The sequence below is a fragment of the Saccostrea cucullata genome, unplaced genomic scaffold, assembly GCF_032062105.1.
Source record: "Saccostrea cucullata isolate Sc308-1 unplaced genomic scaffold, CSIRO_AGI_Scuc_v1 ctg17191, whole genome shotgun sequence".
NCBI lineage: Eukaryota > Metazoa > Mollusca > Bivalvia > Ostreida > Ostreidae > Saccostrea > Saccostrea cuccullata.
The window spans coordinates 10,361-34,890 of record NW_026930798.1 but is presented as its reverse complement, the minus strand read 5'-3'; the positions used below and the strand labels follow the sequence as shown (position 1 = coordinate 34,890).

Genomic DNA, 24,530 nt, shown 5'->3' with positions numbered 1-24,530 from the left:
AGTAGATCGTTATATCAACTTTATTTTATTACTGTATTACTTACACTTAAGTTTATGATGTCCTAATACATAAATATGTAACTATGAAATATATGTTGATGAATTTTATGTATTTGTGTGAATTCAAATCAGATATGAAAAACTCGCTAGAGATGTGTCATGTATTAATGTGTATTTTGCATTGATGCGATTTAAATAAAATGGTTTCTATGATCGTTAGTACAAGAATTAATGTTGCTGTTGTTGCACAAAAAACATTATCCGCAAAAGATGGAAAAGCTATTGCTAAACCTTATGCAGATGACTTGCATTTACTGGCTGATAAACGGGCAACGGTTTTCATAAGAAATTAAGGCAATAATATCCAGTGGCTGTAATATAACAAGCATTCAGAGAGTATTGCATTAGCATTAAAATGTCCCCTACCGGGATCCCCTTTCCTCTTCAGGATGTCATTTAAAGTACTTGTTTATGATTGTAATATATTGGAATTAAATCAATCTGCTTTACAAAGAAGGTCGTGTTTAAATGCCATTAGACATGTACATAGATGCTTTGAGATTGATCAGAACAGCTTAAAAAGAGTTTAAAAATCAATTTTGTACCAAAAATCAAACTTGATCCATGGTTTGCCAGTTAGGTAGAATAATCTTATCTGTTTGAAATTTTATCTGCTTTTAACCTTAAAGAGGAATGTACATAAGGACGAAAATTCAAGTCCTTTTCTCATCGTCTTTTTCTCGCTTCACATTTACACACCATGTTGACATTCGGATCTAGTATACTTTGAGTTAGAATTGTCTCCCGTTTTAATCCACTATCGGTGAATCCAGAAGAGACCATAGGTTTCTTAATTCTGAGTCTGTCCGTCTGTCTAGCTGTCCATCTGTCCCTTTTGGTTTTCCGCACTTTTTTCTAAACGCCTGCAGATATTGAGCTTAATTTTGATATGTGAGTGTATCATGATGAGTTACTGAACAGGTTTGCATTTCATTCCGCTTCACTGATTTTGGCGGAATTTTGACATTTTGATTTTCTGTACATGGTTTGAGATCGGTTCGTGCTTCACTAAATTAATATTCCAAACGATATTATCATGTTAAAAATTATAAATATCTTTATGACTTATTTTGATGGCTTTCCCTCCCGTTTTAGATTTTGTACATGTACTCGTTTTCGAACCCAACCAAGTTCTTTTAAACGCATTTAACAGTGGTCATTGATCTGCATCTTATTAAAACCATCAATGTTTATAAATCACCTAAGTAAAGAAGATGGGCGCATTTGGCGTGTGATCTGCAGGAATCATTTGTACGAAACATTTATGGTTTAAATGTCCATGATTTGGTTGGCTGAACATAGCTGGTCAGATTTTACAAACACGTCCATAGGTTTTTTTTTCATTTAGTTTGAAAGACATTGTGAAATTGTAACATTAGTGTCCGTTTTTCCTAGGGGGTACTGTAACATAGTAATGTTTCACAAAAAATAAACAACCAAAATATTTAATGCATAGATGCATGATACATGTTCATGTACATTATAGAATAGAAGATTAGAATTGATTTCACTCAAGAAACAAACTGAACCAAAATTGATCTAATTCAAAATTTTAATGCATCTGTACATAAAACGAAACTGACAAAATAAATGGTTGTTTGCATGGAAAAAAAATTAACGCCAGATGCCAGGCTCGAACCAAAAACTTTTCGCAACGAGTGCACTGATCAGGTAGTCCAACTTACTGAGCTATTACCGCTACACATATACAACTGATTTTAAAAGGACAAAGAAGCACCACATTCACAAATTTGGATTTTTTTGGGAAAAGTTGGTCTCTGGGTCTTCTCTCCATTTTTTAAAAAAAGTGTGTTCGTTTCTTTGAATTAAAATACACACAAATAATATTTCAAAATAATGGAGAAAAGACCCAGAGATAGAAATTTTTTTTAGAAAAACGTGTTTAAAAATGTACCATTTTGTACCAAATGTCTGATCTGGCCAATTTTCAAGTTATTTTTTAGCAAATCAAAGCCCAATTTCGGGAAAATATTTTCCTTTCCTGTTGCACAGGAAACCGATAAATTAAAAAAATGTTAAAATTTCATGTGACATGTCGATAAAATTTTCACTTTTCAATTACGTCCAGATTCCTGCCGAATGCCAATCAAAAGCGCCCTCGTTCTTTGGTAACCGATTGCTACCCTACACCTGGCCAATAAACAGACATATGGTTGGCATAATTATAAAAAAGCAATTAGCTCTCCACAAAAATTAGGCGTTTTTGTAGGGCTGTTATTCAGTTATTTACTTTCAGCATAGACTGCATAATAAAATGTACATGTATCAATAATTTCCAGTTGCTTTACCAAACATTTTGGTAAACATGAAAATCGTGTAGACTTAAAATGCTTCAAACTGTGCTCCACTGTAGTCCTGGGTATTAAACAGACAAACTTAATTAAAATTATGTGCGGTATTATATTATTTAGCGTGTTTGAAAAAGTTTTCCTTAAAAGTCACGTGGTTACATAGGGTATAAATAGTAAGGCCATGCGGTACATGTAGCACGGCACTCTAAGCTCGCTCGCTAGGATTTAAAGATTACATGTAGTATGGCTGATAGTGATGCAATGGAGTACAATGAATTTGGGCTATACAGTTGTATTATTTAAAGATGGTTATGTGTTAGCAGTATATAATTGAATAAAAGCACTAGCGAGCAGCGTTCCTACTTAATATGTGTTGTGTTTTATTCATTTAGCACTTCGTTAATTTATATTCGGACGAACGAAGTGAGGGAGAATATAAACCCTTCTATTTCACAGGTACATTCTGTATACGGGGCACCATTTGTTTCTACTTGTATGACTCAAATTCAGGCACCCCCCGCTTTAAGCTTGTATTTTGTTAGCATATCAATCATTAACCTTCTTTAAAATGAACTCGTTTGTTTTGAGATACTTTTTTTTCTCAATTAAATCGTTTCAGAAGTCTTTGGACGAGCCTCTTTATTGTAATCCACGAATTTATTCCTCAAAAATTACCTCGATACAAAGTAAAACATCGAATGAGATGCATCTATTTCCGGTAGGTGTTATAGATGTAGGATAAAACTAGAAACTTCCGAGTATTTCATTCCAAACTACCTTATGGTAAAAATAAGTTGGGGTGCCCCGTTTACGAAACAAGTTCCTGTCTTGTATTTTCAGGGAAATATTCATATCTTTGATTTCTTCAATTTTAAAATTTTTTTTCTTTGATGTTCGAATTGACAATACTCACTTAATTAAACTAGAAAATGTTGTTCGCTTCGAGAGAGTCTCTATAGTAAGTTCTTTATATTTGCGTTTTGTCATATATTATTGTGTGTATCTTCCGAAGGTCTGTTTGAATTCAAAATGTCATCTCTTACACTGAGTATAAATTGAAAATCAAATAAGTTGATGAATGTCGCGGTTTCATTAGCTAAGGTCTGTGTTTACTTTATGAAATTTATACTTGAGGCGCACATACTTCTTGAAAGCTATATTTTTAAAGACATTTCAAAACTTTCGTTGACCTTTCAAACCTTGATATAATTTTTTCATTACAAAAATATTACTTCCGTTGAGTATTCTCAGATTTTATGCAGATAGCATGCACATTTAGGCCTGGGTAAACTCAAGAAGGTAAATTACTAAAAGTTAGAGCATACGTCATGTGAGTAGGAGTAAGGGAAGCTGTTGAATTACACATGCATGCAATACCCCCACCCACCCACAACATGCTATGCACCTTGATTGTTGTCAAAAATGGACCACTCCCCACCCACGATGATATCAATCTTGACTTGTTAAAAACTAGTGTTGCAATATATTTTATTTTCTTTCCCTTATATATTTTTTACATAGAATAGTAATACTGTGTGCTCTTGATTACTAGATGATTAAATCTTGTGTATATGTGTGTTTGTGTAAACGTCCTTAATGCAAATTTTTCTCTCGTATGGAGACATTGCCTGACCAGTGAAGTTCCTGTCGCAAAGGAATGCTCCGCATGGCCATGATCTTGTTGTTGATGTGTTTTTTTTTCCAGTTTGAATACTGACACTTGTTACGATTATTACCAGGGCTGTTTTTCTATGAATACACTCAGGCTCACTTCAGGAAGACCTTTATTAAAGATAATGAATATATGAAATAAAGTCTAGTATTTAAAGGTGCATGGACACGGATTTGAAGTTTATATTTTCTGTATAATATCACGACCTATATATTTTAATACCATTGCATACAAAAGTATATTAAAATATTTTCATCTTAATTAAAGTTATTGAAACTTCAAATTTTTGCATGGGTTTGATTGACACATCCTTGCACTCTCACAAATTTATTTTTAATACTTAGAAAAACTGACAATCTTGTTGTATGTTAATGAGAAATATCAAAACAATTATCTAGAAAAATAATTATATTCAGAGCAGAAATGTTAGAAAACAAAACTCCTTCACAAGTATCGTCATTCCGAGCTTAGCATTGTGTACAGAAGTTAGCAAATTGAAAACACCCGTAAAACGTAGGCAGTTTTTTTTAAACAGGACACGAGCTGTTATTGTTGATGTTTACGATTCACCTGGTGCGTTCAGTTGTTAAAGTTTGCTCACTACAACTGCACGGACTGACAATATACTGTGTTTATGTTTTGTTTTCGAACATTTCTACTCTGAATTTTCTGGATTATAGTTTTAATATTTTTCATTTATACACAACAATATTGCCACTTTTTCTAAGTATTAAGCATAAAATTAAAATTTGTGAAAGTGCAAGGATTTGTCAATCAATTAAAGTTTTAATAACTTTTAGATGAAAGAAGATTGAAGATTTTTAATTTATTTTGTATGAAATTCTTGTAAAATATATGATTATTTATACAGAAAATATAAACTTTAAATCTGTGTCCATGCACCTTTAAATCAACTGAATGTAATTAATAATCTTTTTAAAGTATCTGCAGCTGAAGTAATATTTATTGCTTGTAAAAAAAAAAACCTTGACTTCAAATTATAGCAACATTCTTTGAATAATTGTAGAATGTTTATCATTGTGTATTTTTCATTCGAGTAAGGGTATGAATTTAAAGCCTTTTAGGCACACAGTTGTATCTCGTGTAAGTGAAATAACTTTGCAAGGGAAGTAAACCATAAAAACTCATTTTTAAAAATAATGTTTGTTTGTCCTACAATTGTATCTCGACTCAGGATGGAAAATGGGTGATTAGATAGGTGGAGTTTCTTTTTTGTAAGAAAATTTTAATGCATAAGTTTAAAATCTGTTTTCTAAAATCTCTAAAAATAATAGGCTTCTTAGGGGTTAAAAAAGTTTTAGATTAGGCCATTTGCTTCCAGTCGGTCGGAATAGGCTATCGAAACATTCTTTTTTATAAGGATGGCCTATTCAATATATTTTGTCTCGGTATAGTCGCATACAGCTTATATCGGTGTAATAATAAAACAAATATTATTTAGATAGTAAAGAGATAGATGATTAATAAAAGCTACAAACTGAGAATGGTGACATCCCTATATAATAAATAATAGTGTTTCCCAATCGAAATGTATTACTTCAATGGTGTTAAAATTATAGTACCTTCATCTTCACACCCTGTCACAAAATTACAATGATTTTCACCACATTGGCATGTTTCTGAACAACCCTCTCCATAACTTGGATAAGGACATTTTTCTCGACAATGGGCACCATGATACCCAATATCACATTCTGAAAAAAAAAACTGGATTTGTATTAACTGAGACTTTTTGAAGTCAACGTTTTTTTTTTGTTTTGTTTGTTTGGTTTTTTTTTGGGGGGGGGGGGGATAGTTAAAGTACAATTAGGTCAGTATTGCTATTATTATCATCCGTCCATTTTTCGGCATGTAGAAGTTTCATGTATAAAGTGAAGTAAAATGCAGATCGACTTCATAGGCACACCAGGCTAAGATCATACAGACATTTTGACCTGATTCGGAAACCTTTCTAAAATTGCTAATGTAATTCTTTAGAAACGGAAAGTTCTAAGTAGCTCCAGAAGCTATTGATCGGATATTGTGTTATTGTTTCTCATTTATTCATAACTAAATTCTTACCTGTGCAGTTTTTTAACTGATTGTCCCAAATGTATCCAAGACAGCATATAACATTACCTTCTTTGCTGAAATTATTTACAGTCAGTTTAGAAAATCAGGTAAAACTCTTCTTTCTCTTATCTTTAACGTAAATAAGAATAAATTTTACCTCCTACAAAGTGATTTTGAAATAGTTCCTATGAAACTCTGACATAATACCAAGTAGAAAAATTTCATTTTTGGAAAACTGTTTTAACAGGCACTTGGAATATTTGTTTCAACATCTTCCTGTTCTTTACAGATTGATTATATAACCTATCTGAAAAAATATAACATTCAATTTGAAATATAATTAAGGAAGTATAAATTTATGTCGATATGTATTCCAGTCTGTTAAACAGTTTCATGCTATTTAAAATGAGCCTTTAATTTTTAACGCTATTTATAAATTAGGAAGTAAAATAATAGAGAGGTCGAAATAATAGTTTTCATTCACAATATTTGACATCCCCTTCATAACCTGGAAAACTGATAAAATTTCAATTATTTGCTGTGAATGAGATAGCTTAAAGCAATATGAGCTGCATGTATGACATCGGAAAATTTTGTTGCAAATTTGTAATAAACTATTTCAATGACAGAAAAATAGAACATTTATAAACTTCTGTTGTTCATAAATGCGATGGAAGAACTTTTTATAAGCTCTGATTGAAGCAAAATTGCATTATTGTCATCCTGTACAATAATGACTTCTTATGCAATACTGTTTATTATATGATTGAATAATTTCCATCTCTCTGATTGGCTGAGATCCAACTATGTTAGAAAAATATTACGCTGTATTGACCTGCACATGACGTTCCAGGTCAATACAAGGATTTATTTCCTCTACATTGATCTAAAAATAGATTGGGAAATTCCAAATTGATACAAATTTTTTTAGAAAGCTATTTAAACGACTATGATTTTTATTTTCATGTGAACAAAACATAAGCGAATATATATTTTAGGTGAGGGTGGTAAGAGGGGATGCAGGGACCCCCCCCCCCTCCAACACTTTTACTGAACAACATTTTTTTTTTACTTTTTGGCAGTCAGTTTTCCCTGATAATGCTCCTTCCTTTCAAAATCTATCCTAAAAAAAAGACTGACAATATATATTTCTTTCATGGCAACTAAAATTGATTTTAAAAAACATTTCAAATTGATACGACTGGTAAGGTTTATTCACATTTTAATTCTGCTTCTCTCTTGTATTTGGCTAGGACTTAATAAAAAAAAATGCAAACAAGTAATGAGCTGTATCATTTTATCAGTGAATCATATAATAAAACAATTATTGCTGTTTTTTCGGTCAATACAATGATTTAGCCATCTTCGAAGTAAAATATTCACCTCGCCCTTCGGGCTCGGTGAATATTTTACTCCTCAGATGGCTAAATCATTGTATTGACCTCAAAAACCAGCAATAATTGTATAATATTCGATTGTAAAGAAATAATCCTTCTAAAACATTTTAAAACTTTATGTTGGTCTTATTTGTCATAGGTTTTAAATAATATACAAATTAATCATAATAACACATTTAACCAGCAAAATAAAATTCTCGAAAATGCAGCTCATATTGCTTTAAGGGCAGGTGGTTGAATTAACTACCACACAAATGAAGGTTGCTGTTGAAGTTATTGTAGACTCAAGTTTCTGCAAATTGAGATAATTTTTAATGCCCTCGTAATCGAAGATTCGGGGCAATATAGTTTTTGCCCTGTCCGTCTGCTTGTCAGTCTGTTTATCTGTTTGTCCACTATAACATTAACCTTGCCAATAACTTTATGATATGAGGCTATATACATTGTATATGAGAATATTTTTTCTAGGTAAATTATCAAGAAGAAAAGATAAAATGAAATCTTCAATTACAGTCATCGTTGGCATCATTCTTAATTTTCTGGTAATTTCCGTATCACTTTAACATGCTTTACATTCTTTGTATTTTATGCCTGTTTTTACTTTTTATCGTATGCTATGTATTTTTTCAAAAGGTTACAAGAACATCATCGACTTCTTGTCAACAAAATATGAAAGTAACATCATGTCCTAGATCTATTAAGGCATGCAGAGAGGGAGAGGGAACATTTAAAAGGATGTTACGTGCCTGAAAATACTGTGCTGCGTTTGGAGGTTCAAAGAACTATATGCGGTATTAACCAACATTTGCCCCCCAAAATCAAACTTTGATGGAGTAATATTTAATTAAGTCCTTAAACAGGGGAGTATATGCTGACTTCAAAGCACTGAATAATTTCATAAGTAATGACGTCATATGTACGTAATGACGTCACAAATGTGACGTAAATTTCAGTTTTTTATGAATTTTGCAGAAAAATGTACATATTTCGTCGATATTATAAATAAAAGTCACCGAGCGCATGTGTGTTCAGGATAAATATTTTGATATAATGTGTAGAATGATAATATCAATGAAATATGTCAATATTGTTCCTGAACACACATGCGCTCTATAAATTTTAAAGCTTAAATTGTTGAAATTTTGTCCATTTTGTCCTCTTTCTGAAAAAGGATATAAAATCGGACTAGTTTGTGACGTCATAAAAACAGAAATTGTGAATACACTGCTCTGGAACTATAATATTTTCTGTTAACTTATATTTCTCGTACAATTTATTGAATTCAGCACATTTCAGAAAGTTTTCAAAATTTGACTTTTGTGGGGGCAAACATATGCAATATACCGCATATAGTTCTTTAACGTTTGTTTATCACAGCTTGCCAAACGAGTTTTTGAATGCAACGTACGAGGTCTGCATGCCTGCAACATATATACTAGGTATATACAAGATTTTAGGAAACTTCACCAAGGTCATCAAGGAATGGAACATGAAGGTATAACGATCAGAAATCAAGCTCACAAGTCCATTGAAACGATAACCAGAAGTCTCTGTCGAGGCTGTAGCTCTACTGGTTTGTACTTATAAAAAAAAAGGAAAGAAAAGATCCAGTCGGGACTTCAACTTTGCAACAGGATTTAAGAATAATATTCCTTGATTAAGTCTCTTTTTGTGACAAGATTGCAATAAGATTGTAAATGTAGGAGTAGCTATTAATTTTCATAAAACGTATTGCATTTTGAAACCAGTAAAGTCATGGAAAAAGATGTGTTTGTGAAACACTATGCGCCCGGCGGCAACAAAGTTCAAAAAACGCTAATTTTAGCATATGTCATAGTCGAGGTCACAAGGTCATTGACCTTGGTGTCATTTGAAAGAATTTGAATACTGGGGTATGCCTACCAAATATGAAGTCTCTATCTCTTATTGTTCAAAAGTATGGCGAAGGAACAAAAAACGATTTTAGCATACATGTCACAGTCAAGGTCATTGACCCTAAAAAAGCTTAAAGGTCATGATCTTGGTGTCATTTGAAATAGCCTAATTAGTGCAGTAGGCATATCACAATATGAAGTCTCTATTTTTCATGGTTCAAAAGTTATGGCGAAGGTAAACTTTGCTGACTAAAAAGCTATTTTTAGTATATAGGTCACAGTCAAGGTCACAAGGTCATAGACTGTGGTGTTATTTGAAAGAACTTAATTAGTGAAGTATGTATTCCAAATATGAAGTCTCTATCTTTCATGGTTTAAAAGTTATATCGAAGGTTAAAGTTTGCAGACAAACAGATAAACAGACAGACAGACAGGACAAAACCAATATACGCCCCGGATCTATCGATCGTGGCGCATAATTAGCAGATGAACCGTAGTTCTCGGGAAAAAAATTATTGACAAACCAGAGAGCTTAATGTTAATATAACTAATTTTAGTATGTAAATTCTTTTTTAAGACTGCACTGACAAAACACACTCCTGGCAAACTTCACCTAGAAAGCAAGTGAGATAACTAGACTTTTTATGCGCCCGCATCGATAGATCCGAGGCGTATATTGTTTTGTTCTGTCTGTTTGTCTGTTTGTTGTCAACCTTCGCCATAACTTTTGAACCGTGAGAGATAGAGAGTTCATATTTGGTATGCATACTCCACTATTAATAAAGTTCTTTCAAACTACACCAAGGCCAATGACTTACAGACCTTGACTGTGACCTGTATGCCAAAATAGCCTTTTCAAATGTTCGCCATAACTTTTGAACCATATGAGATACAGACTTCATATTTCATATGCATACTCAACTTATTTAAAAGTTCTTTCAAATGACACAAGGTTTTTGAACCATAGCAGATAAAGACTTCATATTTAATTGGTATGCATACTCCACTAATTAAGTTCTTTCAAATGACACCGAGGTAAATGACCCTGTGACCTTGACTGTGACTTTTTTTTGCTAAAAATAGCTTTTTTGTACTTTGATGTCGTCGGGCGCATAGTGTTTCACATACACATCTTGTTAAATACGTGTATTATTTCTCTTTCAGTATCGACTTTCTATAATCAACGAAAGTATTCTAGGTAAAAGATGTGCTGAATACAATGTTCATGGTAGAGTCATTCAGTCCAGTTTGGAAAACCATTGTGAAACCTGCCCTCTAAGGTACATATCAACAGATATCTATAAATGTAAGTGTATACATACATTCTTTTTAGTTCTAAATTTTAACTAGTTCATTCATCAGCTTTATCAAATCAGTATAGTAAGATTTAATAAACAACAAAGCCTATCATTCCTAGGTATAAGTTGTTAAAAGGTACATGTATGATCTACACCCTTCATGTTTTAGATCAAAGTAGCTATGACATTATGAGCAGCTCAAAAGAGGTTCCAACAGACAAGATCGAACACCAAAACAGATATATGTAAGTAAATCAACACTTTTTTCCCTTTAGCTCATATTTTACATATAATTTTAAATTTTGCATCAAAGAGTTGCATATTCTGCCATGCATGTGATAAGATACTACTAAAACAAAAGATACTACTGGCTTTTCAGAGTTGTCACCATTCTTTCTTTAATTTTTTTCAGGATGGACAATAATCGTTGGAAAGTGGTCTTCCCTTTATTGGCAATATTAGCTGTCTCTGTTTTTGTGATTGCTGTTGGAGTTGTTTTTATTATTATCCGGTTGAAATTATTCTCGTATCGAAAAAATGTCTCTGGCGAGCTGTTGCTGTAGCATCTTCGCTAGCCAAGGGTTTCCGATCCGAAATCTACTATACAACCCTTGGTAGATTTAGTTCTATCAAACGGGAACTTTAATTGCGCCGCCTATCGCCGTAATTGAGTTAAGTCCCTTGAAGCTCTTTAATATTTCTCCAATGAAAATAGCTGTAACATACATAAATCAAAATGACGTTTGAAACAATATGGCGACCTCCATGCAATTTGATATGGAATATAACCCAACAACTTTATACATCTGTGGGAGGTAAACACACCTCAGAAGTGGTAGAAAATATCGTTCTTCGTGGGTTTTTTGTCAAGAGTTTGACGACACTTTCTACATATTGCCTTATCAATTATTATCAATGAGCCGTGATATTTGATTGGCTTAAATTGATGCACCTAAAATGCGGAACACGGACCTAAATAATTCTTGAAAACATATATAATCAAAAGATAAAAAATCAAATTAATTACTCCCTTGTTTTAAATTTTTAGCATATATCACGTCCTAACTTTCGTCCCTTGTAAATAATACTTTTCTTTTGCATAAAACACGAACAGACTTTAATTCAGCCGAAAATCATCGATTAGTTAAAACCTTGCGTAGACTCGGACTTCGCAGCCAATCAAATTCGTTTACGCGAGTTCTAAAATTTTCAGCCAAATCTGCCAAGGGTTGTAGAGTAGATTTCGGATCGGAAACCCTTGGCTAGCGAAGATGTTGCTGTAGCTACTCATGAGATGGTTTACATGGTTTTCCCCTTCATTACTAGTAGATCGTTATATCTACTTTATTTTATTACTTACACTTAAGTTTTTGATGTCCTAATACATAATTATGTTACTACGAAGTACACTTAAGTTTATAATGTCCTAATACATAATTATGTTACTATGCAATTTATGCATTTGTACGAATTTAAATCTAATATGAAAAAAAGTAACACAATGTATCAAGTATTAAAGTGTATTTTGCATTGATGTGAATCAAATAATAAAATGGTTTCTTTGGTCGTTAGTAGAAGAATTAATGTTGCTGTTGTTGCTCCAAAAACATCATCCACAAAAGCTTTTGCTAAGAATTATGCAGATGACTTGCGTTTACTAGCTGATAAACGGGCAATGGCTTTTAAGAAACAAGCATTCTGTGAGTATTGCATAAGCAATACATGTCTCCTATCGTGTTCCCCTTTTTTCTTTAGGATATTTTATAATATTCAAAAGTTATGACCAAGGTAAAACTGCTTGATGTTAAAATATTGAGGTTGTGCTTGCCTTTAACCTAAAAAATAATCCATTTAAAGACGTAAGAACTACGAACGATAGTATTGTTCTCCCGCCTACCTCTAAGTCAATTCTCAAAAGTTAACATATTCGAATGATTTTCAAAATTTTTATAGATATTTATATGAATTTTCATAAAACGTTACTTATTTGGGATATTAAAGAGAGATAACTCTCTAATATTGGTAAAACTTGTGTTTTTCACTATAGAAATCAACGGAAAATATTTTTAAAACATCTTTCCCCCTATGAAACAAAAATTCCTTTTTACAGGTAATATGGACTGTCATTTTACAAATTTATGCCAAACCTTTTTGTTTTTCACGGGGGGAACCTATGCTTATAGATAAAAAACAAAAAAAAAAAATGCTGATTTTTCTCCAATTTTAAAGCTATTTACAACTAAATAATTGTATTTTATTAATTTATATATGTTTTGTTTATTTGCGTAAAACATAAGAAAAGATATGAGATACATTTTATCATATTTAAGACTATTTTAGAATATGGTGATTCTTGAAAGTTCGATTTCACTAGAAAATATCGTCTACCCCCTTTTTTTCAAGAGCTGGAATTAATGATAATTTACTATCTAGCGCTGGAATTAAAATGATTAATCAATTACCATAGAACTGTTCTTTGTATTAAACAAAGATTTAATGGCCAAATTGCCATTAATATTGAATTTAATGGGTGCAAAATGTAGGCGGTAATCAAGAGTTAGAGTTCGTAGTTCTTAAAGTAATTTTTTCAACGTCTTTTTCTCGCTTCATATTAACCATACTGACCTTTGGAATTTAGCGCAGCACAAACCCAATTTTTAATCATTCTGAAAAATTAAAAAATGCCATAATTCTGTCAAAAATCAATGAAGAGATACGACATTCAATCTTAATCTGTACCTCATCAAAATACACTCACGTACCATCACGTATCAAAATTCAGCTCAATATCAGAAAGCGTTCGGAAAACCAACTAGGACAGACAGACCAGGGGACGGATGGACAGACGCAGAGGAAACCTATACCCCCTCCGGTTTCACCGGTAGGAAACTAATAAAGGCAATAATATTCAGTGCATATAATCATAACATTCTGAGAGTATTGCATTAGCAATAAAATGCCCCCTACTGGAATCCCCTTTGTAATATCTTGGAATTAAGTCAATATGTTTTACAAAGAAAGCCGTGTTTGAATGCCGTTAAACATGTACTTTGAAATTGATCAGAACAGCTTAAAAAAAGATTTTAAAACAATTTTATACCAAAAAATCAAACTTGATCTATGGTTTTCCTTTTGGATAGAATAATATTTTGAAATTTTGTATGCTTTTAACCTTAAAAAAAGAGAATGTAAATGAGGACGAAAATTCAGCTTATTATCTCCACATCTTTTTCACGCTTCACATTTATACACCACGTTGACATTCGGAACTAGTATAGTTTGAGATTGGAATTATAGTTCCCTATCGGTGAAACCGGAAGAGACCATGGGTTCCTTAATTCTGTGTTTGTCTGTCTAGCTATATGTCTGTCCCACTTGTTTTTCCGCACTTTTTTTAAACGCTTACAAATATTGAGCCCACACCAAACTTACCTGAGGAAAACCGTACGGTTGAAAACCTCGGCCTTTAATTTGGTATGCGAGTGTATCATGATGAGTTACAGATCAGGTTTGCATTTCTTTTCGCTCCATTGATTTTTGACGGAATTATGACATTTCAATTTTTTTATACATAGATTAAGATCGGTTCGTACTTCTAAATTAATGTTCCAAACGATATTGTCATGTTAAAATAAATAATATCTTTATACCTCATTTTGATGGATTGCTTCCCTTCCCGTTTTGGATTCTGTACATTTACTCGTTTTCGAACCCAATTAACTTTTGATACGCACTTAACAGTGGTCATCGATCTGTATCTTATACTAAAACCATCAATGTTTATAGATCATCTAAGTAAATTAGATAACCGATTGCTATCCTACACTTGGGCAATAAACAGACAAATAGTTGCATGGCATAATTATAATAAAAAAAGCAATTAGCTCTCGATCCACAAAAAATAGGCGTTTTTGTAGCATTGTTATTCAGTTATTTACTTTCAGTTCAGTTTTTATTCCGTAGGGCGTACATCCTATAACCATATAATGCATAATAAGATGTATCAATAATTTCTGGTTCCTTTATCTAACATTTTGGTAAAAATGATATCGTGTAGATTTAAATGCTTCTAACTGTGTTCCACCAAATCTCTGCATAAAGAATGTTTTTAACAAGTTTAAATATATGATAAGAGCATAAATGACATCCATGTGGGTTTTAGAAGCAGCGAGAAGAGCACTGAAAAAGTGCAATACTAAGACTCTATGATGTTTTGTGTTGGCGATGAAAATTCAATATGTTGCAGTGAAGGCGGAGAGCTGAGTGGATCCGGGCTTGGACTTGATCACCCCAGTCGGCGTACCTCTGGAGGTTGTTGTGGACAACACCGAAACACCTGAGGACGGAACCATGGTGTAACGAACACCATCAAGATGTATACAGATGCCTTTATATACCAGGGTATTACACAAACTTAAACCCTTGTATTTCACAGGTACCTGTTTCGTGTACGAGACATTCGTATCAATCATTTACCTACTTTAAAATGAAATCGTTCGCTTTGAAAAACCTTTTTCTTGTCAATTAAATCGTTTCAGAAGTCCTTGATTGGGCCTCTTTATTGTAAACTACTCATTTATCTCTCAAAAATTACCTCGATACAAAGTAAAACATCGAATGAGATACATCTATTTCCGGAAGAGGTTATAGATGTGCGATAAAACTAAAGACTTCCGATTATTTCATTCTGAAGTCTCTTGTTTTATCCTACATCTATACCCCCCAAGATGCTATGGACCTTGATTGTTGTCAAAAATGGACCACGCCTCACCCAATATGATATCAATATTGACGTGTTAAAAACTAGTGTTGCAATATACTATATAAATATAGCCCTTTGATGAGGTCGATCCATAGATATATTGACTTCACAGTAAAGTATATCGACCGATCACGAAGTGCGAGGTCAGTATGCTTTTCTGTGAAGTCGATATATCTGTAAATTGAATGAATTAAAGGGCTACATTTGTTATATTATTTTTTACATGGCTTGACAAAACAAAATTTAAAAATAATGGGAACAATAAAAGCACAAGTTTTTTTTCTCTTTAACACTTCAGAGTAGAGAGCAAAATAAATTAAGCTGTTTAATGTTAATGTGTTTCCTTTATATTGAATCACATGGTGTAATTTAGAGGATTAGTTATTAAAAATACTTAATTTATTTGATTATGTCTTGTATCAATGTTTGAAAAATATATCCAATATGTTTTAAGGTAGTCCGATGCTCGGGTTTATACAATTAGCGATTAAGTAATCCAAAATACTCATAAAAGTATCTCTGAATCCACAAAATTAGGTAAATTTATCCACAGTATTTCGTTAAAATTAAAGATTAAAGTTAATCATATTATATAAGTAAAACTGTCAAATCACCAATATTTTGCAGAAAAAGTGAATCGGAATATCAGCTATGCATTTTCTAATTGCAAATTGATCAACAAATATATTTTAGGTTAAAAAACTATAGATATCCGGGCATTCAGAGAAATTGTCCTGATTTTTATACTTATTTCGTATTTTTTGTCTTTTATTTTTGTCATGTATTCTATAATATATAGTGTAAAAGGCTTTTGCTATCATTGCAAGACACCACAAATCACTTCTTATTTCATATCATGCTAATAAGCATTGGTATCTAAGACTGAATTAAAGAAAATCTTATTTCTCTAAAACTGTAATAATTTTTTCCTTTTATAGGGTAAAAATGTCAACTTTTATAAGACCTTTTCTAAGACTTCCAAAAACCTTGAATCTTATAAAGATGAATAAAATGAAAATTGTTGCATGAAAAAATTTCATTTCCAAGCTTCATTTTGATGCATTTCAAATTAAATATTAATTTTTGGAGTTATCCTTCCTGGCTGAGGATCGGATGATTACGGAAGATGAAAAAATATTAGTACAAGTCGTGGTAAATATTTTTTAAGAAGCATCAAGCCATACTCTGTATAAGCTTTAATTGTGAAATCAGTACTATTTTTGTTTTACAGAAAATTATAGATCTCCAGTTTAAGAAACATCATGCCGATATGCATTTCAGTTTCTATAAATAGTAACTCAAGTCTTTATGCTGTTATATACTTAATCATGTAATCAAGTTTGAGCCAATCAGAGAGCCTGGAATAAATGATAAAAATAATATATGTATTTATTTTCTTTACCTTTATATATCATTTTTTATATTGTATAGTAATACCTTGTGCCCTTGATTACTAGATGATTAAAATTCTCTTTATAGACGATTACGAATATATGAAATAAGGTCTAGCATATAAATCAACTGAATGTAATTAGTAATCTTTTAGAGTATTTGCTGCTGAAGTAATGTTTATTGCTTGTAAAAAAAAAAAACCTTAACCTCATATTATAGCAACATTCTTTGAATAATTGTAGAATGTTTATTATTGTGTATTTTTCATTCGAGTAAGGGTCTGAATTTAAAGCCTTTTATGCATATTGTGGTTTCTCATATAAGTGAAATCACTTTGCAAGGGAGCAAGGGACGTAAACCACAAAAACTCATTTAAATTAAGTAATGTTTGTTTGTTCTATCTCGACTCAGGATGAAAACAAATGGCTGATTTGGTAGGTGTTTTTTTTTTCTATGAAAATTTCAATGCTTAAATTTTCGAACATCCATAAAAAAGGGCTTCTTATGGCTTAAAATAGGCTATCGAAATAATTCTTTTAAGGATGGCCTAATCAATATATATGCCTCGGTACAGTCGCGTATAGCTTATATCATTTGTGTAATAATGAAACAAATATTAAAAAGCTGGATGACTAAAGCTAAAAATTGAGAATGGTGACTTCCGTATTTAATAAATATTGGTGTATTTTGAAATGTATTACTGAAATGGTGCTATAATTATAATACCTTCATCTTCACACCCTGTCACAAAATTACAAAAATTTTCACCACTCTTGCATGTTTCTCAACAACCCTCTCCATATCTTGGATAAGGACATTTTGCCCGAAAGGGCACCGAAATACTCTACAAACTGGATTTGTATCTATTGAGACTGTCAAGTCAACATTATTTTGCAAATACTAGTATGAGTACTTTTAGGTCAATATTGCTATATATTTTCATCCGCCCTTTTTTCGGCGTAGTCCAACTAAGCATATGTCTCTTCTAAAACTATAAAATTCAAGGTTCCTCAGTCAGGGATTTCTGTTTTAGAGCAATTAAGACCCTATTAATCAAAAGTGAAAACGCATACATTTCTAAAATATTTCTTTCCCCCTGTATAAATACTTCTTTGACAAATCAAGGACATGGCTAGATAAGCAAGGGTACGTTTTCGAAAATTGTGAAATTCATGACCACTGTGTCATGGAATCTTGTGAAAGAACGAGGATCTAAAAATCAAGAAATGAAAACTCTTTAGTCCTTCTCCCTAGCTTGTATATTCAGATCAGGATCAAAGGTTCTGGACCGGAAGCTATTGATCTTTTAGTGAAATTTTCTTAAAATTTTCTGACAATTTTTCTGTTCCAGGGTATTGAATAGATGCTTGTAATGATAAACAAGGGTGTCTCTTCCACACGTTGTCCCGGTTCATCTAAATTCTGAATTACTATCAGACGATCTTCGTCGAAAATGCGTCGATAATGTGTGTCGTGATGACAAACTTTCAAGCCCAGATCTTGACTTGCATTGTTGCGAAATAAACCAATTATGGTTGGTAAAAATATCCCGGACACGTATATGATGGGGTTTAAGTGGTATTGAAAAGAACAGTGTCCACGAATCTCATTCGGAGAGAGAATTTTCGTCAAGACTGAGAGCTTTGGTACGTTTCATACTAAACTGGGAAAATTCACGGGTTATGTAGAAGTTTCACGTATAAAGTGAAATAAAATGCAGACTTCATTGGCTTAGGAGGCTACGCAAGTTCGTAATTTCACAGACATTTTGATCTGACCTGGAAACCTTTCTAAAATTCCTCACTTTAATCCTCAGTTCTTTCAACAGTAGCTCCCAGTACTACTGAATTTACCTTTTAAAAAAAGTTATGCGATTAGATACTGTCAAACTTTATGTCGGAAATGATTCGCACAAAGGTAAAATAAGGCGGTGTTATTAAGCAATAAAAATTTCCTGTTGAAGTTGGTGTGTATTCTTGTTTTCAAATTGAGATCTTTTTTATTAGTATGGATGCATCCTCAGGTAGGTTGTGTAGATACTATTCAGTAGATAGGGTGGAACTATTAGCAAAAAATATTGATAAGAAGCTTCAATGATATAAAAAAGACCACAAGAATCGAAAGTGCGTTTATCTCTGCATGGTATTGTCTTCCCACAAATTTTTATTAAAAATAGAAAACTTGGTGTTATTTCTATTTATAGTCATAACACCAAATTTTCTATTTTAATAAAAATTTTGGAATACAGTATTTCATGTTTAGAAGTTGTTCATGTTCCAGGATATAAAAGTAATTTTTATTTTCTGTCTTAGACTCTCTTTTCCATCTACGCTTGTACGAAATTATTTTTGTTGAGGACATCTTTAATTAAAAGAATTGTTTAGTTGCCCTCTCCCGACTCTTGGTAAAATTTATTTATTGAGCAAATCGCTTTATGGGGATAAAAAGCCATTACCTTATTTGTAGTTTTATCACCAAGAGTGAGACTGAAATAAGTAAATATTACCCTATAACACACAAAACATTGTAACTGTGCGAAAGAATACACATTTGGAACTATATATGCATTTTGAATACTTTAGTTACACCAAAATGTGTTGTACTTAATTCAATTAATTACAATTTCACTGTTAAATGCAACAAGTGCTTAGTGAACATTGAATGAACACAAAATATTATTTATTTCCAACACACCAAATTGTTAAGAAAGAGTTAATTTAACTTGTCAATTATACATTTTTATCTTTTACGTTTTCTTCAAATAGAACACTGGACACTTTGCGATGTACATATATGTAGCTCGAAAATCTTAATCTAGAATGAAATTGCAATTGCAAGTCAGAGATGATAAACGTACGAGCAATTTCCTTAACTAGGCAAACTATTGATAAATAAGTAAATGAAACAAGAAATTCATTAGTGATACAGACTACATGTTTAGCAAATTCTATGTTCGATGCAATGACATTGCCAGCAAAAGCAATATATCATTAGGTCAAATGTTGACTGTCGCTTTCCATACCAATTGTCTATACGGATTTTTCCGTTTGCCCCGGTCATGACTAGGAGCACACGGTGGGCGTGACTGGTCAACTATGGATGCTTACTCCTCCATGACACCTGATCCCAATTCTGATTTTTTTTTCAGAAGTCTGCATTAATTTACCCTGGATCTGTATTGATTTAATGGACTATTGAACTTGATTACATTTCGTTAGCTTCATACATCATTGTATATGCTGTAAAGAAATAGAATAATCATGGTGGATTGAAATGTCTTTGAAATTGTCCGATTGTATCAATTTATATTTAACCAGTGAACGTTTAAAATGCAGCCAATCAGAGTTCCCCAATTATTTTAAATCAATCAGCAGTAATAAGACATAGGAGAAAAGGTATAAATACAGACACCCATTTAGTATTTGGTTACTTGGTTGTTGCTCATTGCTGCAGTAACACCTCTTCGGCTAGGTTCTTGGGCTTTGTCGAGAAACAACAGAATTATTCGTTATACCACTCAGCTCAGAAAACTAATTCCTTAGTGTCTTGGTGACTTTAGTTTGAATAATAAAGGTGTTCTGTGATCGACTTGTTAGGGTGGTTTTTTTTTACTGTGTCGGGAAACAAAAGAATTGTTCGAATCGTTAAACCACTTAGTCTGCAGCTACAGAGATAAGATTTAGTTTTTTGATTTAATAGTAGTTGATTCTTTTCTTATAATTTGTTGTTGTTATCAAGTTTGCTTATTAATCATTATCCAGATAGGACCAAGGAAAATGTATATAGTGAATTTCAGTCAGTTGTTCTTATAGTGCCATTGGTATTATTAAAGTTAGTTTTTACATTATAAGCGTGATTCTTAGAAAGGAAACCTAAGAGAAATCAATTGATAATTATTTGTACATTGTAAAAAGTTACAATATGTACGTAACCTTTAGATGTTTATTATACGAGATGATATATGCGAATTTCTTTTGTAGGTAAATTATCAAAGAGAAAATATAAAATGAAATCTTCAACTATAGTCATTGTTGGCATCATTCTTAATTTTCAGGTAATCTCCATATCATTATAACATGCTTTACATCCTATAAACAGCTGTATTTTATGCTTGTTTTTACTTTAAATTGTATGCTGTGTATTTTTTTAAAGGTCACAAGAACATTATCGACTTCCTGTCAACAAAATCTGAAAGTAACATCATGTCCTAAATCTATTAAGGCATGGAGAGAGAGGGAACATTTAAAAGGATGTTATGTGCCTCAAAATACCTGTGCTGGATTTGGAAGTTCAAGTTTAACGTTCGTATATCACTGCTTACCAAACGAGTTTTTGAATGCAACGTTTGAAGTGTGCATGCCCGCAACATATATACTAGGTATGTGGAAGATTTAAGGAAACTTCGCCAAAGTTATTCAAAGAATGGAACGTGAAGATATAATGATCAGAAATCAAGCTCAAGTCCATTGAAACAATAAACAGAAGTCTCTGTCGAGACTGTAGTTCTACTGGTTTGTACTTGTAACAAAGGAAGAGAAAAGTTCTAGTTGGGACTTGAAACTTTACAACAGCAATAAATAGTATACTTACTATAACGACCCTTGATTAAGTCTCATTTTGTGGCAAGATTGCAATCAGATAACAACTGTAGGAAAAGTTTTTTTTTATTTAAGTTACCATGGCAACATCATTTTTTTAAACTTGAAAGTATTGCATTTTGAAACCAATAAAGTCATGCTAATAATTAGCTGCAGAACTGTAGCTCTCCGACCAAAAAAATTATTGAAAGACCGGAAAGCTAAATGTTATTAGTAGTTTTTAGAATAATAATTCCTTTCTAAGTCTGTAATGACAAAACGTACTCCTGACAAACTTCACCCAGACAACAAGTGAGATATCTGTAAATTTTTGATTTTTTAAATACGTGTTTTATTTCTCTTTCGTTATTCCATTTCTATAATAAACGAAAATATTGTAGGTAGAAGATGTGCTGAATATAACGTTCATGGTAGAGTCATTCAGCCGAGTTTGGAAAACCATTGTGAAACTTGTCCTGTAAGGTACATATCAACGGATATCTATAAATGTAAGTGTATAAATGCATTCTTTTCATTTTTGAATTTTAACTAATTTTTTTTATACCCCCCGCTTGAAAAGTGGGAGGGTATACTGTAATCGGTATGTCCGTCAGTCTGTACGTCCGTCTGTCTGTACGTCCGTCTGTCTGTTACGCTTTTGGGTACCCATTTCTTATCCGCAACTCCTCTTATACCACTGAGTGAAATTTGATGAAACTTTCACAGAATCTTTATTACGTACTGCCATTGTGCACCTCCTATTTTACTTTTTGATCCGAATCATATTTTGGGTTTTCCGGCCACAGCAAAACATGCGACTTTGCCATTTTACTCATATGGGAGGCGGGGGGTGGGGGTATCATTTAGTGAGCTCTTTGCTCACAGTACCTCTAGTTTAATCAGCTTTAACAAATCAGTATAGTAAGTAAAGATAAACAACAAAGCTTATCATTCCTAGGTGTAAGTTGTTGAAAGGTACATATATGATCTACATCATTCTTGTTTTAGATCCAAGTTGCTATGATATAGTGAGCAGTCCCAAAGAAGTTTCAACAGACAAGATCGACAATCAAAACAGATACATGTAAGTAAATCAACATTTCACCCCCTTAAATTCAACTCGTATTTTGCAGATAAATTAAAATTTTGCATCAAAGATGCATTACATTATGGCATGAATGTGATAAGATACATGTACTACTGAAACAAAAGATATACTGACTCTTGAGTTGTCACCATTCTCTTTTTCTTTCAGAAGGGACGATGATCGTTGGAGCATTGTATTTGCTTTATTGGCAGTATCAACTTTTTTCGTTTTTGTGATTGCTGTTGGAGTTGTTTTTATTATTATCCGGTTGAAATTATTCTCGTCTCACAAAAATGTATCTGGCGAGTCGTTGCTGATATCCTGTAGCAACTCATGAGATGGTTTACAAAAGATTTTTTCCTTAAACACTAGTTGATCGTTATATCTACCTTCGTTATATCTACCTTAATTTTTTTTACCTTATTCTTTTAAAGTTTATGATGTCTTAATACAAAATTATGTAACTATGAAATGTATTTTGTTGAATTTTATGCATTTGTACGAATTCAAATCTGATATGAACTCACTAGAATGTATCAAATATTAAAGTGTATTTTGCATTGATGCAAATTAAATAAAAAAAATGGTGTCTTTGGTCGTTAGTACAAGAATTCATATAGTTGTTGTTGCAGAAAAAAATCAGTAAAAGTATATTGATGGAAAAGGTATTGCTACAAAATTGTAGATGGCTTGTGTTTACTGGCTGACAAACGGAATAGTTTCCAGAAGATACTAGAGGTACTCTGAGCACTGAGCTCACTAAATGATACCCCCCCCCCCGCCTCCCATATGATTATAATGGCAAAATGCATATTTTGCTCATAGCCTACATGTAAACAACTCGGACTGGCAAAGGAAAGTAACTCTAAAATATAAATAAGACAAAAATATGAATATAATTGCAGTGTCCATGTTTTGCTATGGGAAACCCAAAATATGTGTCGGATCAAAATGTAATCATAAAATTGGAGGTGCACAATGGAAATATGTAATGAGGATTCTTTGAAAGTTTCATCAAATTTTATTCAGTGGTATGAGAGGAGTTGCGGATAAGAGATGGGTACCCCAAAGCGTAACAGACGGACGTACAGACGGAAGGACGGACATCCCGATTACTATATACCCTCTCGCTTTTTCAGTGGGGGTATAAAAAAGAAAATGATATTCAGTGGACGTAAATATAACAAGCATTTTAGAGTACTGCATTAGCAATACATGTCTCCTTACCGGGATCCCCTTTTCTCTTTAGGATGTCATTTTAAAATCCCCTGTATATGAAAAGGTGTCCAAAAAATGTCTTTTCGGTATTTGTTTATGATTGTTATATCTTGGAATTAAGTCAATCTACTTTACAAAGAAAGTCGTGTTTGAATGCTATTAGACATGTACATAAATGCTTTGAAATTGATCAGAACAGCTTAAAGAAAAGGTTTAAAAAACGATTTATAAAGAAAATCAAACTTGATCTATGGTTTGTCATTTAGATAGAATATCCTAACCTGTTTGAAATTTATTTTGTATGCTTTGGTTTAAAATCGGATTCGTGCGTCACTAGGTTAACGTTCCAAACGATATTGTCATGTTAAAAATTATTAATATCTTCATATCTTATTTTGATGGCTCGCTTCGCTTCCCGTTTTAGATTTGTACATGTACTCGTTTTCGAGCCCAATTAAGTTTTGATTAGATCACCTAACTAACTTAGGTAACCGATTGCTACCCTACACCGGAGCAATAAACAGACAAATGAATTGGCATGATTATAAAAAAGCAATTAGCTCTCCACAAAATTAGGCGTTTTTGTAGGGTTGTTATTGACATATTTACTTTCAGCAAAGAATGCATAATAAACTATAGGTATTGTGAGCAATGAGCTCACTAAATGATACCCCCCGCCTCCCATATGGTTATAATGGCAAAGTCCATGTTTTGCTGTGGCCGGGAAACCCAAAATATGTGTCAGATCAAAAAGTAAAATAGGAGGTGCACAATGGCAGTATGTAATAAAGATTCTAAAAGTTTCATT

At 32.5% G+C, this 24,530-nt stretch overlaps 1 protein-coding gene across 2 annotated transcripts; it reads left to right on the top strand.

The window, feature by feature from the left end:
• Positions 1–7,986: 7,986 nt before the first annotated feature.
• On the top strand, positions 7,987–22,857 carry LOC134230125 (uncharacterized). 2 transcript variants are annotated; one of them, XM_062711902.1, is made up of 5 exons: positions 7,987–8,056; positions 20,993–21,218; positions 21,819–21,926; positions 22,426–22,501; positions 22,673–22,857. In XM_062711902.1, the coding sequence occupies exons 1-5, from the start codon at positions 8,009–8,011 to the stop codon at positions 22,839–22,841; spliced, it is 627 nt and encodes a 208-aa protein (XP_062567886.1). In that variant the 5' UTR covers positions 7,987–8,008; the 3' UTR covers positions 22,842–22,857. The 2 variants fall into 2 exon arrangements, with proteins under 2 accessions (XP_062567886.1, XP_062567888.1); XM_062711904.1 differs by lacking the exon at positions 7,987–8,056 and adding an exon at positions 20,827–20,894.
• The last annotated feature ends 1,673 nt before the right edge of the window (positions 22,858–24,530 follow it).